The sequence below is a fragment of the Notechis scutatus genome, chromosome 15 (assembly GCF_049901735.1).
Source record: "Notechis scutatus isolate UNSWTSFEM ecotype Mainland chromosome 15, rNotScu1.2, whole genome shotgun sequence".
NCBI lineage: Eukaryota > Metazoa > Chordata > Lepidosauria > Squamata > Elapidae > Notechis > Notechis scutatus.
In genome coordinates, this window is record NC_142023.1 from 1,777,698 (window position 1) to 1,793,851 (window position 16,154).

The window sequence follows — 16,154 nt, forward strand, 5'->3', positions numbered from 1 at the left end:
AACTTCCTAACAGGACAATTTAACGATTGGAGCAGCTTGACTTCAGAAGATGTAGGTGCTCCATCACTGGAGGCTCTTAAGAGATTGGCCAAGCACTTGTCTGAAATGGTTCGTAATGGTGAACCTATGGCATGCCCCAGGCAAACTTACCTTACTGTGCAAGCGTGCCCATCCCGGCTGATTTTCAGCCCGTTTGAGGCCTTTTTCGGCCTGCCAGAGGCTTGAGGGAAGCCTCTGCAGCCTTTGCAGGCCGAAAAAATAGGCCCGTTTTGTCACTTCCGGTATTTCTGGAAATATATGAAGTGACAAAACGGGCCTTTTTTTCCGGCCTGCAAAGGCTGCAGAGTCTTCCCTCAAGCCTCTGAGAGGCCGAAAAAGGCCTCAAATGAGCCAAAAATCAGCTGAGAGGTGCAGTGTAGGTAAGGGGGCAAGGGTGGAATCGCGTGTGCATGTGCAGGGGGTGTGGGGGGGGGCTGCTCGCATTGCCTTCTGGGTGCGCACACACAATTTTTGGCACAGGAGCCCAAAAAGGTTAGCCACCACTGGTACAGGGTCCTGCTATGGGCAGGCTGTTGGAGTAGAAGACCTCAAAACTCCAGCGCTATTCTTCTGTTTTATGTTCTATCTTCCACTTTGGTCTCCCAAGTTACTGAGAACAGGAAGTTAATCTGAAGCTCTTCAGGACAACCAGAAATTTAAAGTGCTCTAAAAATCAACAGATCCAATTTCTACCTGGCCAGCAAAATCACTGGCACGTTTTGTATCTGCTGGGCTGTTCTTGTTCCAAGGAGCCAGAGGCGTTTGAGACCGATTAGGAAAGAAAATAGCCGAAGCACTCTTGGAGTGTTTGGAAAGCGGTATTCAAATGCTAGCTTTTTCTTGGAAGTTATTTGGACTGGATTGCTTCCAAATGTCTTTGGGAGCTCAGGTCAGGAACAGATAGTACCCTGGCACAGATCAGATCAGATCAGATCAAAGTCCAGGAAAGGCACATGAAAGCTTGCAACCAGCCTGGGATCGGCTTCCTCCAAGTTGGCCTTCTGCCACTTGGTCAGTTGCCTTATTCCCTTCACAGTTAAGTTTAGCTGGCAACAACTCCAGGTACCCTTAGCGGCGCCAAAAACACAAAGGCTTTTCTACTTCTGGGGCAAGACAGCTGTTCCATCAGCAGGGTGAACCCCCCCCCTTTTCTTCTTCCATTGAAGAAATGACAGATACACGGATCTGACACTGTGTGTGCAAGGAAACTGTGTGTGTATAAATTTCAGGATGATTGGGTCTCAAATGTTGTTTCGGTATCCAAAGACCCAGGCTGTATGAACCGGATTAAAATAGGTAAGATGAGAGTCCCAACATGGCCTTAGAAGTTCCACTTGCTTTGCAAATAAGTGCAAATAATTAAGAGGTTAAAAAATGCACACTTTGCAAAGAAGAGAGAACTTTTATGATTTCATCAGTCACTCCTACGGCCGCTCTAGGGCTTAAAATGCATATGGATCTTGCCAAAGGATCTTTACATATATAAGAAAACATGTATGGTATTCAGCTTTGTTCGGGTATTTTCCCACGTCATTGTAGTTGTGCTTTTAAAGTTGTGGCAACGTTTCAGCAGAATCTCATCTGCCATCATCAAGAAAGCAAATAAGAAAATATATATATACATATATACATATATACATATATACATATATACATATATACATATATACATATATACATATATACATAAATACATACATACATACATACATACATATATTTTATTTATTTATTTCTTTCTTTCTTTATTTATTTTATTTATACAAACATTCCATCTTTCATTTGAACAGCGTGTGGGCATAGATGCCTTGTGCAATAACCATTATAGTTTATACATATTCGTTGCTTAACTTTAATACTCTATTCTTACTTAATACTAATCTACATCATATATCTAATTCTTCTAACATTCCCCATCTTAACATTTTTAATTCTTACCACATGTTTACTATTTTGTGCTAGTCTTCTTTAATTTCTGACTTCCATAGTTGTTTTCCAACCATTGATAAAATAAATCCCATATGATCTCGCCAAAGTAACTTGTCAGGTCTTTTAACTTTCTTGCTTAACTTTTGGGTAGGGGAGGAGCACATCCAGCCACCCTTTCAGAAGGCAACAATTCACTCAACCAGGCCTGTCTAGACAAGGTGGCACATCTGGCTGCTTCAGCTGAGACATATCTACTTCTCCAACTTAGAATCCTAGAGCCTTATTGGGACAAAGCAATGACTGGATTCCTGAGGTTCTTAGTGAAAATCCCAGTAGGAGATCCTTTTGAGATGCCTTCACAATGCTAAGTCAGAAGAACCAAATGACAGAGTTGGAAGGGACCTTGTAGGTCATTGAGTCCAACCCCCCCCCAAGCAGGCAATCCTACACCATTTCTGATAGATGGCAGTCCAGTCTCTTCTTGAAAGCCTCCAGGGATGAAGCTCCCACAACCTTTGAAGGCAACTTCTGTTCCATTGGTGGATTTTTCTCACTGTCAGGAAACTCCTCCTTATTTTTAGGTTGAATCTCTCCTCGATCAGTTTCCATCCATTCTTCCTTGGGTGCCTTGGAAAATAGCTTGGCTCCCCCTCCTCTGTGGCAGCCCCTCAAATACCGGAAGGCTGCTCTCCTGTCTCCCCTGGTCCTTCTCTTCACTAGACTAGCCAGGCCCAGTTCCTGCAACTGTTCATCGTATGTTTTAGCCTCCAGTCCCCTCATCATCCAGGTTGCTCTTCTCTGCACTTTTTCTAGTCTCAACCTCTTTTTTATAGTGTGGTGACCAAAACTGGATGCAGTACTCTAGGTGTGGCCTTACTAAGGCTTTATAGAGTGGTATTAGTACCTCCCTTGATCTTGATTGCATCCCTCTGTTAATGCAACTTAGGATTGCATTGGCTTCTTTGGCTGCCGCCACACACTGTTCAAATCTCAGTGGCTCAAGGTTGACTCCGCCTTCCATCCTTTCGAAGTTGGTAAAATGAGAACTCAAATTTTTCGGGGCGATAGACTGACTCTGTAAACCACTTAGAATGGGCTGTAAAGCACTGTATATAAATCTAAGTGCTAAGTGCTATAAGTCACTTTTTTCAACGGTGGCAGGTTAACTTCAGTCACTAAATAAACTGCCATAAGCCGAGGACTACCCATAAAGCAATGGTGGCTTCACAAATGATGTGTCAACACAAAGGCTCAGTTCTCACCAAAATTGACACCCAGTCCCGTTTTGCCTCGTCTAGCATACAAGCTGAGTGGCCAAAATCTGATTCCAGAGGGACCAAGCCAGGGGTGGCAGCTGACCGCTCGGCCCCCCACAAAGGGGTGGGATTCTACCTGGTCGGACCGGTTCTATAGAACTGATTGTTATGATTCTGCGCAGTTTGGAGAACTGGCAAATTGCGCCACTGTCTGGTCCTGCCCCACCCTGCCAACTCACTCCTTACCTGGCATGCGCGCCATCAAAACTTGCCTGCCTTTGGTAAGTTGCTATTTTTCCTTTTTTTTCCCCCCAACCATCAGCTGTTCTGCTGTGCTGGGAGATTTAGATTAGCTAGAAAGCAGGAAATCATTGCATTTCTTGCTTTCTAGCTAATCTAAAAGCAGAGCTGAACCTTCCTTAGGACCGAAGCTTCTATTTTTCAGTGCAGACTCAGGTAGCAGATGGCAGAAAGGTAGATCTCTGAGTGAATCTGTGATTCTGTGAGCAACTCAATCTGCCTGCCTGCTTTGCCTGATTTTGGGGTAAAAAATGCTCTTTTTTAATAAAAAAAATTCAATATTTACATAAATATTTATATTTACATACACACCATGCCCACCCTGTCGCATGATCACCAAGCCACACCCATAAACTAGGCTACGCTCACAGAACCGGTTGTTAAGAAATTTGAATCCCACCCCTGTCCCCGCACTCACGTTCTCATTGGTCATGGTCTGGCCGACTCCGGACATCACGGACTTGGCGGTGCCGGTTCTCTTCCGGTTGATGAAGATGATCCCACCCAGGTAGATGACCAATCCCACTGGCCCCGTGTAGAGCAGCTCCCTCTTGGCAATCTGGACGCAGCGCTCCGGAAGGATTTCCATCAGCCCTGCGAAGGGCAAAAAAATGCAGGAGGAAAAGACACGTTGAAAAGCTGCCTCTGAGATTGGGAGAGCCCACCAAGTGCCCCTCTCCCCACCTTTGCCGACCGTGACTGGCAGAGACCCAGAGGAACGTCCTATTTGGGCCGAGGAACCCAAGGGCTGTTTGGGGCAGGTAAAAATGGAAACGACGTAGACGCAACCCTTATTCGGTTAGTGTTGAAACCGACCAAGATTTCATGGTCTCTGGAGAAATTAAGAGTCTCACAGCTCGGCGCTGGGAGGGAGGGGTCTCAAAGGCTGGGCTGTGGTGAGACAGCAGGCCGGACCAACCAGGAAGCCCCCCCCACCCCATTGAATCAGGCAAGAGATTCCCACCCATTCGCATCATGCATCTAGTCTGACTAATAACCCATTTACGTGGGTCATAGCCTACAGCTGGGCCATGAAGGAGCCCAACACCCTTTCAAGCCTGCCATCCATCCATCCATCTATCTATCTATCTCTATCTCTATTATCTATCTCTTTTATCTCTATCATCTGTCTATTTCTATTATCTATCTTTATTATCTCTATCATTTATCTCTATCACTATCTAATCTCTATCTGTCTCTATCTCTGTCTATTTCTATTATCTATCTCTATTATCTCTATCATCTCCATCTATCTCTCTCTCTATTATCTATCTCTTTTATCTCTATCATCTGTCTATTTCTATTATCTATCTTTATTATCTCTATCATTTATCTCTATCACTATCTATCTCTATCTGTCTCTATCTCTGTCTATTTCTATTATCTATCTCTATTATCTCTATCATCTCCATCTATCTCTATCTCTATCTCTATTATCTATATCTATTATCTATATCTATCTATATTTCTATCTATATCTATCTCACAAGTGATTAAATAACCAATGTACTGAATTATAAATCTTCTACCTATTATAAATAATTTTGCAATAAACCTGTAGTCCTTTTGAATTTCCTGATTTCTTAGGGCTGACAAGTCTAAATTTAACCAACTATTATTATCAATTAAACACTGGTAAATTGTCTACATAGGGTACAAAACTGGCTAGGATTCTTGGTTTCTGATGGGAATTTCCTGTCCCTTTCACAGAAAATGGCATATTTTTCCCATGAGAAACGTACTTTCTTATCTGAAACACCAATCTGGAATTCTTTAGAAACCATTTCTGGATTATAATATTAAAAACGGGTTCCTACAACATCCAAAGATTCTTTCTAACATATGATTATAATACTGTGACTTATTTTTTTTAATCAGGCAGACATTGACTTTTATCCCAGCTTCTAATTTAAAACCTGAGTCATAGTGGTCATAGTTATTAACCATAATGACTTCATTTTTAACAATGATTCATTTCCATATTTAGATCTTCAAACTAATATAAGGGATTTTAATATGTGGGTGTAAACCCTTGTTATTTGGACATTTTATAGCAAACATGAGATGTTAGTAAAAGAGCTGTGTCCGTTTTTCTTCTTTGTTTTTGTAAATAATAATAATGCAAAATCCAGTCTAAGTATCTGGATGACTTATGTGCAATGAAGTATAAATATTATTATTATTATTCCAAATATACATGAGTTGCATAATGAGTCAATGAACGGAAGAGAGGCAGGTAGCCAGACAGGTTTATTCTAACCAAGTTTGGTATACTGTGCAAATATACCTCTTAATGTCAACTCATAAAATATTTTTATGGTCTTTTTAGAGTTGCCAACAGAAAGGGAGAGGGGGAAAGGGGCTTGAAAGAGCAGTGTGGCAGCTTGGAAATCGAAAGTGCATTCCATAAATAGTTTTTCAAAGATAGTAACTAGGTGACTGAAGTTTCTGCCATGCAAATATCTAACTGGAGAACATGACTGATGACTCTTGGCTATGGATGTGTCTCATTGGAGAATATGAATTATGATACACCCAGAGGGGTGGGGGAAAACCAGGGTCAAGGGTGACATTGGATTATGTGTCTCAGAGCCGGCTGCACCCAGGCAGTGCCAGACATGTTAACTCCGAATAAATCCTTTTCAAGTTTTGGAAGCTTAGCTCGAGACTCATGATTTAATTGGGGTAACTGCCATAATCCTGACACTTAGGTTTTTAACAAACCTGGCTACACATATGATGTTCTATCTCAATTAAACTATCTTGATTTAAGAAAACCAGGGCTGGGTGTGAAGACCCTGATTTCAGTGGCTTCTCCCCTTCCCTTAAATCTCAAGCAAAGGCCATGAAATGGGAATGGCCCCTTGTGGTCTATCTGCCCCTGCAGGAAAAGAAGAGGCAGGGTCAAGTGAGGAATTAGTCTGGAGTGCTTACATCACTGAAACAATCCAAGTCCACTTCCAGTGAATTCTGTTGACCTTACCTAGAACCAATTTAGTGCTGATGGTTAGTTGGCTAAATTCTTGAGTATAGGCGTGAGCAATCAATCTTAATTGGAACTTAACATGTGCATTAAACCCATACAATTCTTGGGTCTGTGACAATTTGCCACAACCAACTTGGCACCCGCCATCTTGCCACAAGATAACTCATTGCGGGGCAACAGTTAGACTAATATTAAAGAAATGGTGGAATAGAATCATTAATGAGCTGTGGTGGCACAGTGGTTGGAGTGCAGTACTGCAGGTTACTTCTGCTGCCTGCAATTGGGCAGTTCGAATCTCACCAGGCTCAAAGTCGACTCAGCCTTCCGTCCTTCCGAGGTCGGTAAAATGAGGACCTAGATTGTTGAGGGGGGATAGGCTGACTCTGTAAACCGCTTAGAGAGGGCTGTAAAAGCACTGTGGAGCGGTATATATAAGTCTAAGTGCTATTGGTATTAAAGAAAGGATGCAAAATGAGGGACAGAATGAAATGTGAATGGCAAAAAATTGAAATAATTGTATTTGTTTTAAATAATTAAATAGAATTGTTAAATTCTCCTGCGCCAAGTTGCCCATAGTGAGGGCAGCTGCGGTGAGTTGGCCGCAAGGAATTGGCCATGACAAATTGTCCCATTCCACACACAAGTCTTCGTGCCCGGCCCCTTTTCAGAGGCTGGGCAAGCCAAGGACAAGAATACCTCCTCCCACTGTGACCCATGGATCCCAGACCCCTACCGATCATGTCCAGGATGCTCTGGTGGTTTGAAATGATGACACAGGGACCTTCCATCCCGAAGTGCTCCAGACCCTTCACTTCAAACCTCAGGCCGTAGAAGTACTTGAAGGTGCGAACCACATTTTTAATTAACCTAATAATTAAATAAAAAAAACAGACAAAAGTGTGTGATGAGTCAACCGGCCCTCCACAGAGGTGAAACTTCGCGTCGAAGATGACCTGAAGCTGTTCCTACAACCAAAGCCACGTTTCCCCCCCCAACTCTCTTCCCACTCGCCTGCATGCAACAGGCATTTTCTTCGCTCATTAAACCCGAAATTCTGGCTTCTGAAACCTCTTTTGGTGAGATATTAAAGAGGGCTAGGAGCTGCATGAATTTTCCTGCTTTGAGCCTCCCAGCTGGAAAAACAAGTTCGTCTCTTTTCCGCTCTTCCAGTCACCTCCATCAACGGCTTTCTGGATGAGGCAGGAAGGTAAACTATCCATGAAAATGACTCAGCTCTTTCAACCGTGGCTGGGCAAAGTCCCTCAGCTGCCTTCGGAGTGACTGACTGAGGCAGCATGTCACTCTTGTCTTGACCTCAAAGCGTGCTCTCTCTCTCTCTCTCCCTTCTCCCTGTCTCTGTCTGTCTCTGTCTCTGTGTGTGTCTCTGTCACTCTCTCTTTGAGTGTGTGTGTCTCTCTCTCCCCGTTTCCCTTCCATCTGAAACTTCCACTCCTGGTTTGTAACAGCCCACATTTCCTAGAGAAACTACCACACCTAGAACTCCCAGCCATGGCCCACATGGGTGAAAACCGCAGCCCCAACACCGTCTTGGCACGGCTAAAAAAAACCACCGAGAGCTGCTAATTAGTCCTTGACTTATCATTCCAATTGCGACTGGAATTTCCAGTGTAACACTTGCTAAGTCAAGTCAGATTCAGTTTTAGGACAAACTTCATGGTAAGTAAATCACGAGGTTGTTAAAGAAATCCATCTTCCCTCATCGCTGTTTCTTGTCGGAACTTGACCAAAACAAGGTTCACAAAATGTGACCACAGGATGTTGCAGCCTGTCACACGCATGCGCTGGTTGCCAAATGCCCAACTTATAATTACACCACTGTGGTGTGATGTGACAGCTGTAAGTGTAACTACAGGTTATAGATCCTTTTCTATTTTCTACTCTATTTCAAAAACAATAATAATAATAAAGGATTCTATTCTTAGCACCATTGTAACTTTGAACCTTTGTTCAATGAAAGGGGGATCATTGCTAAACTACAAGTCCCAGCTTGCTTTGAAGCTGCAGCACTTCAGCACCTCCCAGGATTTTTATTTTTATTTTATTTTTATTTTATTTTTATTTATTTATTTTTGTCAATTGCTTACAAGATAATAGGTGTAAGTAAAAACATAGTTATGAATACATGGATACATATAAGAAAAATAAAAAATAAAAGAAACAATAGGACAGGGACGGTAGGCACGTTGGTGCGCTTATGCACGCCCCCTACAGGCCTCTTAGAAGAGGGGTGAGGTCAATAGTAGACAGTCTAAGGTTAAAGTTTTTGGGGTTTGGGGAAGAAACCACAGAGTCAGGTAGAGTATTCCAGACATTGACCACTCTGTTGCTGAAGTCGTATTTCCTGCAATCAAGTTTGGTGCGGTTAACCTTGAGTTTGTATCTATTGTGTGCTCTTGTATTGTTATGGTTGAAGCTGAAATATTCATTGACAGGTAGGACATTGCAGTGTATGATTTTATATACCATACTAAGATCAGACTGAAGACGGCGTAATTCAAGGTTTTCTAGGTCTAGAATTTCAAGTCTGATGACATAAGGTATTCTGCAACGAGTAGAAGAGTGGAGAACTCTTCTTGTGAAATATTTCTGGACTTTCTCAACTGTATTAATATCAGATACGTAATGCGGGTTCCAGACTGATGAGCTGTATTCAAGTATTGGTCTAGCAAATGTTTTGTATGCTCTAGTTAGTAGTGTGATATTACCAGAGAAAAAGCTACGTAGGATTAGGTTAACAACTCTTAATGCCTTTTTGGCTATGTAGTTACAGTGGGCTCTAGCACTTAGATCATTAGAGATGAGTACTCCAAGGTCCTTGACAGAGTTTGGATCATCAACAAGGTCTTGACTATTCACCCTGTATTTTATTTTCTGGTGGTTTTTTTTTGCCAATATGTAGGACAGAGCATTTATTTGTTGAGATTTGAAGTTGAGGATGAAGGCAGATGGGGTAAGGAAGGCCGCAAGAGCTGGTAGGGGCCAAACAGAAGGACGAGAGCTGTGGTGCTGTGCCAGAAGATGGAAAGCGCATTGCCTCTACTGCCCGAGGGAGGGGAAGGAGCAGGTGGCACACCACCCTGAGAATCTGGATCTGATTGGCTCTCTGCAGCTGCCGCCATCTTCATGCAAATGGGGGCAGAGTCCACTTCCAACGTAGGGAGCAACAAGAGCGGTGAGTAACCCTCAGGTCAAAGGTCGAGGCCAGAGGTCCAACCCATTCCTGGGAAGAATGGCTAGGACTTTTTTTTTTCAGTGTGTGCAGAAGAGAAGTTAAGGATGGAAAGAGCAGCTTTGAAAATCTCTTGAGCTCAAGAGCCCAAGCGAAGACCTTGCTTTTCTGCCAGAGAGGAAAAGGCATTTTGCAGAATCCTCTGCTTGAGGGTCTTTGCACTAAGATGCTGTTTCAAAGGACTTTTTGTTCTCAATTGATTTTATTTTATTTATGTGTTTATGTATTTATTGGATTTATATTGCTGCCTATTCACCCATGGTGACTTAAGGCGGCGTACAAGGTATAAAACCACATTTAAAACAGTAAAACTAGTCAGAAGAATCAAATAAATTAATATAATTGTTGTGGTTCACCGGCAGCCTGTGCAGACGGCAGCCGAATTGGGCAGTGGGGAAGAACAGGGACCAGTCTGGGAGTCTGGGGAGGACTCGGACGAGGGTCCTGCATCTGATACAGAGATGGGGCCAGGACTATCTGGGAGTGGGGTGCTACCTCTGAAGCCTCTGGAGTCTGGCAGCAGCGAGGCAGAGGAACAAGGGGAGCCTGTTCCCAATGCGCATGTGCACAGAACTGCCAGAAGGCAAGAGCAGCTGAGACAAAAGGGGCGACTTGGGAGTAAGCCTTGGAGGTGATTACCCCTCCCCTAAGGGATAAAGGAAGTGCAAAGGTAGAGAAACCTTTGCAGGAAGCAACGTCGTTCGCTCTGTTCAGATTAAACCTTGAAGCTCTGTGTGGACTTTGTTCTTCGGTCGAGTTTTTTACAGTTAATTTGACACTTCCTAGTTGTTGGCAGCAATTCAAAGGAGAGAAAAGTGGGTGCTTATCTCGAGGGACTGTTTGGGACTCAATACAGGCTGGGAATGAGCATAATTCCCAGTGGTGAAATAAAACAAGAGTTGTTTTAACTAAGTGCGTGCTTAATTATGGTCTCAGGAAGTCTTGGTCAGAACAATAATAGAATCACCTCCCACCCCAGTGACAGCAGATTCCACTGGGCTTCATCCCGCTCTGGGTTCCCCGGGCCCACTGGCAGAACCAGGTCTTCAATGCCCTCCGGAAGGGAATCAGAGTGGGGGCCATTCTGATATCTGGGGAAATGATGTTCCAGAGAGAGGGAGCCACCACAGAGAAGGCCCTTGTCAGCCTTCAAGATCTTCTACTACTGCTTTGCATTTTTGGCTGCCATAAGTAACGGGGGAGGAGGGGGATATGGTCTGGGAAGAGAGGTGGAGGTGTTACATTCTTGTGTTGTGTAAATGAGGAGTGGTGGGGGGGGAGTATAAATTCCTGCTTTTAGGTTTCTATTTCTCACGTAGCTTTCTTTTCTCTGCGCAGCTGCAAACCTTTATCAAAATATGCCAAGGTCAACGGACAGAGGCCTCATCACCACCTGAAGATGTCCACATGATCATATTCAGAACTTTTAATTGGAAGAATCTTTTGAACTATGGGGGGTGGGAACAACTTCATCACTTTGTATATGTGATCTGCGCGCCTAAATTCTCAGATTCAGAATCCTATTTGATGCTACCACTTCATTTTTCAGTAAAAGAATTCTTTTCTCTAATTTATGGAGTCTAAGTATTTCTTTCTTGGATTTTGAATGGAGCACCGACTGACAGCCCTTCTTATGGGTCTCACCAGGTGTATCTCCCTCGGGGATGGGATCCGCAGCATTCTCTACCTCCCCAGTCTGATGGGTCGGGTAGATGTGACCGGCAAGAGATTTCCTGGTTCGCATGACTTCAGGAAAGAAAGTGAACTGTAGATGGTTCCATTAAAGTCGATCACTACAGTGGAAAGAAGAGGCAGCAAGGAAATCGGCTCTTTGTAATTCCTCTCTGGACAAAGAGAGGACCTGAGGATCACCCACAAGTGCTCCAGACCGCTGCTCCTTATGAGGAGACCACAAGCACTGCTCTCCGACTGATTCAAAGTTCTGGGAGACAAAGCCACAGCCATCTTTTTACCCAAAACAGGGTCAGCGCCTTCAAAGGAATGCAAATGGGTTTGGATATTTCCTTTTCCAAACAGAAATTCAATCCTTCCCATGGGAAAATGCTTTTGGCTTGAATTCTCTTTTTTAAAAAATAAAAAACCGATGGGATTAAATGGTGAAGCTTGGACATAAGAGGGAACCAGAAGGAACTAAAGTATACAATTGAAGGGGAAGAAAGCTTAATTTGCTTTACTAAGACAGAATTCAGCAAACTGTTTTGTAATATTGAAGAATGTTTTTGAGCAATACACGGAAGTTTATTTTAAGAGTGTCTAGAGAGATATGTTTAAAAAATATTATGGAAGAGGAACAAGTTTTACCGGATCAGTTTGAGGCACATCTGACAGTGGATTTAAAAATGAAAGGCTACAGAGGTGGAAAAAGATGATGCGCTTACAGAAGAAACCTGATGATGTCTTAATAATTAAAGGGGATTAAAAAGAATTTGCATACCAGGAGAGTGGCCTGGATTTTCCTATGTTGGATTTGCAAAAGAGGCTTCTTAAAGCTCTGAAGGATTTTCTGCACTTCCTATTTTGGTATTCTTTTTAAAAAAAACAACTTTGAATTAGTTTTTATTATTGTAATTTTTAATATAATTAACTTTTTTTAAAATTCCTGAGGTTAAAAAATAAAGTCACAATGGCCCAAAACAACCAAGGCTTAGTCCGCATTTGAGCCCTGCAGTCTTTGAGAAGCAGTTTGCACCTAACAGGTAACAGATAATCAGAGTTGGAAGGGACCTTGTAGGTCATCTAGTCCAACACCCCCCCTGCCCAAGTGGGAGATCCTACCCCATTGGATACCAAATGGCAGTCCAATCTCTTCTTGAAAGTCTCAAGTGATGATGCTCCCACAACTTCCAAAGGCAACTTCTGTTCCACGGGTTGATTGTTCTCTCACTGTCAGAAAGTTTCTCCTAATTTCCAGGTTGAATCTCTCCTGGATCAGTTTCCATCCATTATTCCTTGTCTGGCCTAAGGTAACTGCACCTAGGTCCAATTCCCTTCTATTGGGGGTATCTTCAAAAGGGCCCCCTCCCTCACAAAAGCAGGAGGAACAGCTACCCACCAATGCCAAAAAACAACAACAACCCCAAATTCAGATCCTTAAATGCTAGAGCAACGTTTCTCAACCTTAACAATTTTAGAGAGGTGAACTTCAACTCCCAGCTGGGGCATTCTGGGAGTTGAAGTCCATCCATCTTAAAGGCGCTGAAGCCAAGAAACAATTAGACCACAGTTCCCCAACCTTTCTGGCTTTGTGGGCCAGTGTGGAGGGGAGGGGATGGTTCCATGTGGGTGACAAGGAAACATGTGTGTGCATGCAGCTCCATTGGTGCAACAGGCAGGCACGCACCACTCATGCAAATGGAGCACACGCTCGCCCACCCATCACTACCATGGCCCAGTTCCAAATGGCTCAAGGCTAGCATTGATGATGTTTACTTAGTTTGGGGAATGAAACTGTCTGCAAGGAAACAAGCTCAGAGAGCACCAAGGACCCTTCATGTCAACCCTGAGCTACAACTATACCCCTTTATTAATATCAGCAACTGCCTGGAGATTTTGTTTTAAACAGATTTAACAGATTAACAGAGTTGGAAGGGACCTTGTAGGTCATCTAGTCCAACCCCCTGCACCATTTCTGACAGGTGGCAGTCCAGTCTCTTCTTGAAAGCTTCCAGCGATGAAGGTCCCACAACTTCTGTTCCATGGGTTGATTGCGCTCCTTTCGGGAAATTCCTCCTTATTTCTAGGTTGAACCTCTCCTTGATCAGTTTCCATCCATTGTTCTTTGTCTGGCCTTCGGGTGCTTTGGGAAGTAGCTTGACCCTTCCTCCTCTCTGTGGCAGCCCCTCAAATCTTGGAAGATGCTCTCCTGTCTCCCTTGGTCCTTCTTTTCACTAGAATAGCCAGGCCCAGTTCCTGCAACTGTTCATTGTATGTTTTAGCCTCCAGTCCTCGCATCATCCTGGTTGCTCTTCTCTGCACTCTTTCTAGAGTCTCAGCATGTTTTTCATAGCATGGTGGCCAAAATTGGATGCAATACTCTAGGTGTGGCCTTACTAAGGCTTTATAGAATATTATTAGTACTCCCTTGATCTTGATTGTATCCCTCTCTTAATGCAATTTAGGATTGCATTGGCTTTTTTTGCCTGCCGCTGCAAATTGTTGGCTCATATTTAATTGTTTGTCGACTAAGACTCCAAGATCCCTCTCATGGTGACTGCTATTAAGCCTGGTTTCGCCCAGTGTACTATATGTGTACTTGTGGTTTCTCTTGCCTAAGTGTAAGACTTTACTTTTCTCTACATTGAATTTCATTATGTTAGATAGGGCCCTGGGTTTAAGTTTTTGGGACAAAACTTACTGAGCCCTTTTACAAAAGAGCAAAGCCAAAGGACTTTGCATTGGCGAAAACTGCTCCAGGTTAAAATAAGGAAATTTATTTTATTTTTATTTTTATTTTTTAATTTATTTTGATTTGTCAATTGTTTACAAGATTATAAGTATAAGTATATACATAGTTATGAATACATGAAATGGGTATATATAAGAAAAATAAAAGAAACAATAGGACAGAGACGGTAGGCACGATTGGTGTGCTTATCCACACCCCCTACAGACCTCTTAGAAAAGGGGTGAGGTCAATAGTAGACAGTCTAAGGTTAAAGTTTTTGGGGTTTGGGGAAGAAACCACAGAGTCAGGTAGAGTATTCCAGACATTGACCACTCTGTTGCTGAAGCCGTATTTCCTGCAATCAAGTTTGGTGCGGTTAACCTTGAGTTTGTATCTATTGTGTGCTCTTGTGTTGTTATGGTTGAAGCTGAAGTATTCGTTGACAGGTAGATACGTAATGTGGGTTCCAGACTGATGAGCTGCATTCGAGTATTGGGAAGAATAAGAAATAGGGAAGTCGCTGCCTTTCTTGTCCCACCCACTCCCCAATTCCAGAGCACCTAGAGTGCCACATCCAGTTTTGGCCACCACACTATAAAAAAGATGTTGAGACTCTAGAAAAAGTGCAGAGAAGAGCAACGAAGATGATGAGGGGACTGGAGGCTCAAACATACGATGAATGGTTGCAGGAACTGGGCCTGGCTAGTTTAGCCAATTCTAGAGCAATTACCTGGCTGTTTTTTACCAAGCAATGATGAATCATCGCATTCACATTAAAGGCTCAGTGCTGTCAAGCTACCACATCATAATCCAACTAAGTGAGATATCTAAGTCTTCCTTCTATGACAATCGCTTCTTTCCCCACAAAAAGTTTCTGGAGTTCTACAGCCAAAAAAAAGAAGAAAACGTGTCCATCAGGATTGTGGGGTGTGCCTTCCAATCTCTGCAGAGGAGAACACGATGCCGTCCAAAGCCTTAAGAACAATAATATCAAAGGAAGGAGAGGTAGTTTTCATCAAGCGAATTATAACAAGGAAGCTTAGAAACAACTCTCAAACCCAATGTCAGGTGAAAACCCAAGAAACAAAACCTTAAGACTCCCTTGTTATAGAGAAAAGGACTTTTACTGGAAATTGAAGTGGTAGCATCAGAAGAAATGAAAAAAAAATCTGAGGCCATAGGCACGAAAATCACACATAGAAAGTTATCCCATGTTCCCACCCTCCAATAGTTCAAACTGGCCATCCAAACTGAGATGTGTATAATGCAGGGGTCTTCAAACTTAACAGCTTTAAGACTGATGGACTTCAACTCCCAGAATTCCTCCTTCAGTCATGTTACCTCAGGAAGTCTGGGAGTTGAAGTGCACAAGTCTTAAATTTGCCAAGTTTGAAGACCCTTGGTATAATGTCATGAGAGGCATCTTCAGGTGGTGTTACACACATCTGGTATGCCAAGATGGTTGACCTTGGCTTAGGCAGATAAGGGGCTACATCTGCGCAGTAAGCAAATAAGCATAGTCGAGGAAACATCCCAACTTTTACATTTCACCATCTCAAGCCTCCAGCACACTTCCCCCCACGAAGTCCAATTATTCTTCCCTTCCCCCGTTTCTATGGCAGCCAGAAAGACAAGCAGGAGGAGGATTCTTGGAGGCTGACACCCACATTCTGCCAACTTCAATCTTCAGATCCCACACAACGTATCTATGAACAAACTGCGTGACAGTTGAAATCATTTCCCAAGTTGGCATCTGCCTGGTGCTTTTTTTTCAGGAGGCAATTGGACTTTCTGGTTTCTCTTTGAAGACATTTCGCTTCTCATCTAAGAAGCTACTTCAACTCTGACTGGATGGTGGAGAATGGAAGGATTTATACACCTTGCAGACAAGCTGGTCATTTGCATCCTTTTAGAGGGTCATTGAAGCACTTGGAGGTTTATCTGTGTCTTTGGAGTCACCTGAGTAGCACTAATGGTTCCTGTAGTCTG

General features: G+C 43.1%; 1 protein-coding gene across 1 annotated transcript in view; it reads right to left on the bottom strand.

The window, feature by feature from the left end:
- Positions 1 to 16,154, bottom strand: part of AGPAT2 (1-acylglycerol-3-phosphate O-acyltransferase 2) — a 41,704-nt gene that overhangs the window by 12,331 nt on the left and 13,219 nt on the right. Inside the window, exons 2-3 of the mRNA XM_087944149.1 lie at positions 7,244 to 7,377; positions 3,943 to 4,118 (exon numbers count right to left, since the gene is read on the bottom strand). Coding sequence (XP_087800275.1) covers positions 3,943 to 4,118; positions 7,244 to 7,377 — 310 coding nt within the window. The remainder of the gene's footprint in view (positions 1 to 3,942; positions 4,119 to 7,243; positions 7,378 to 16,154) is intronic.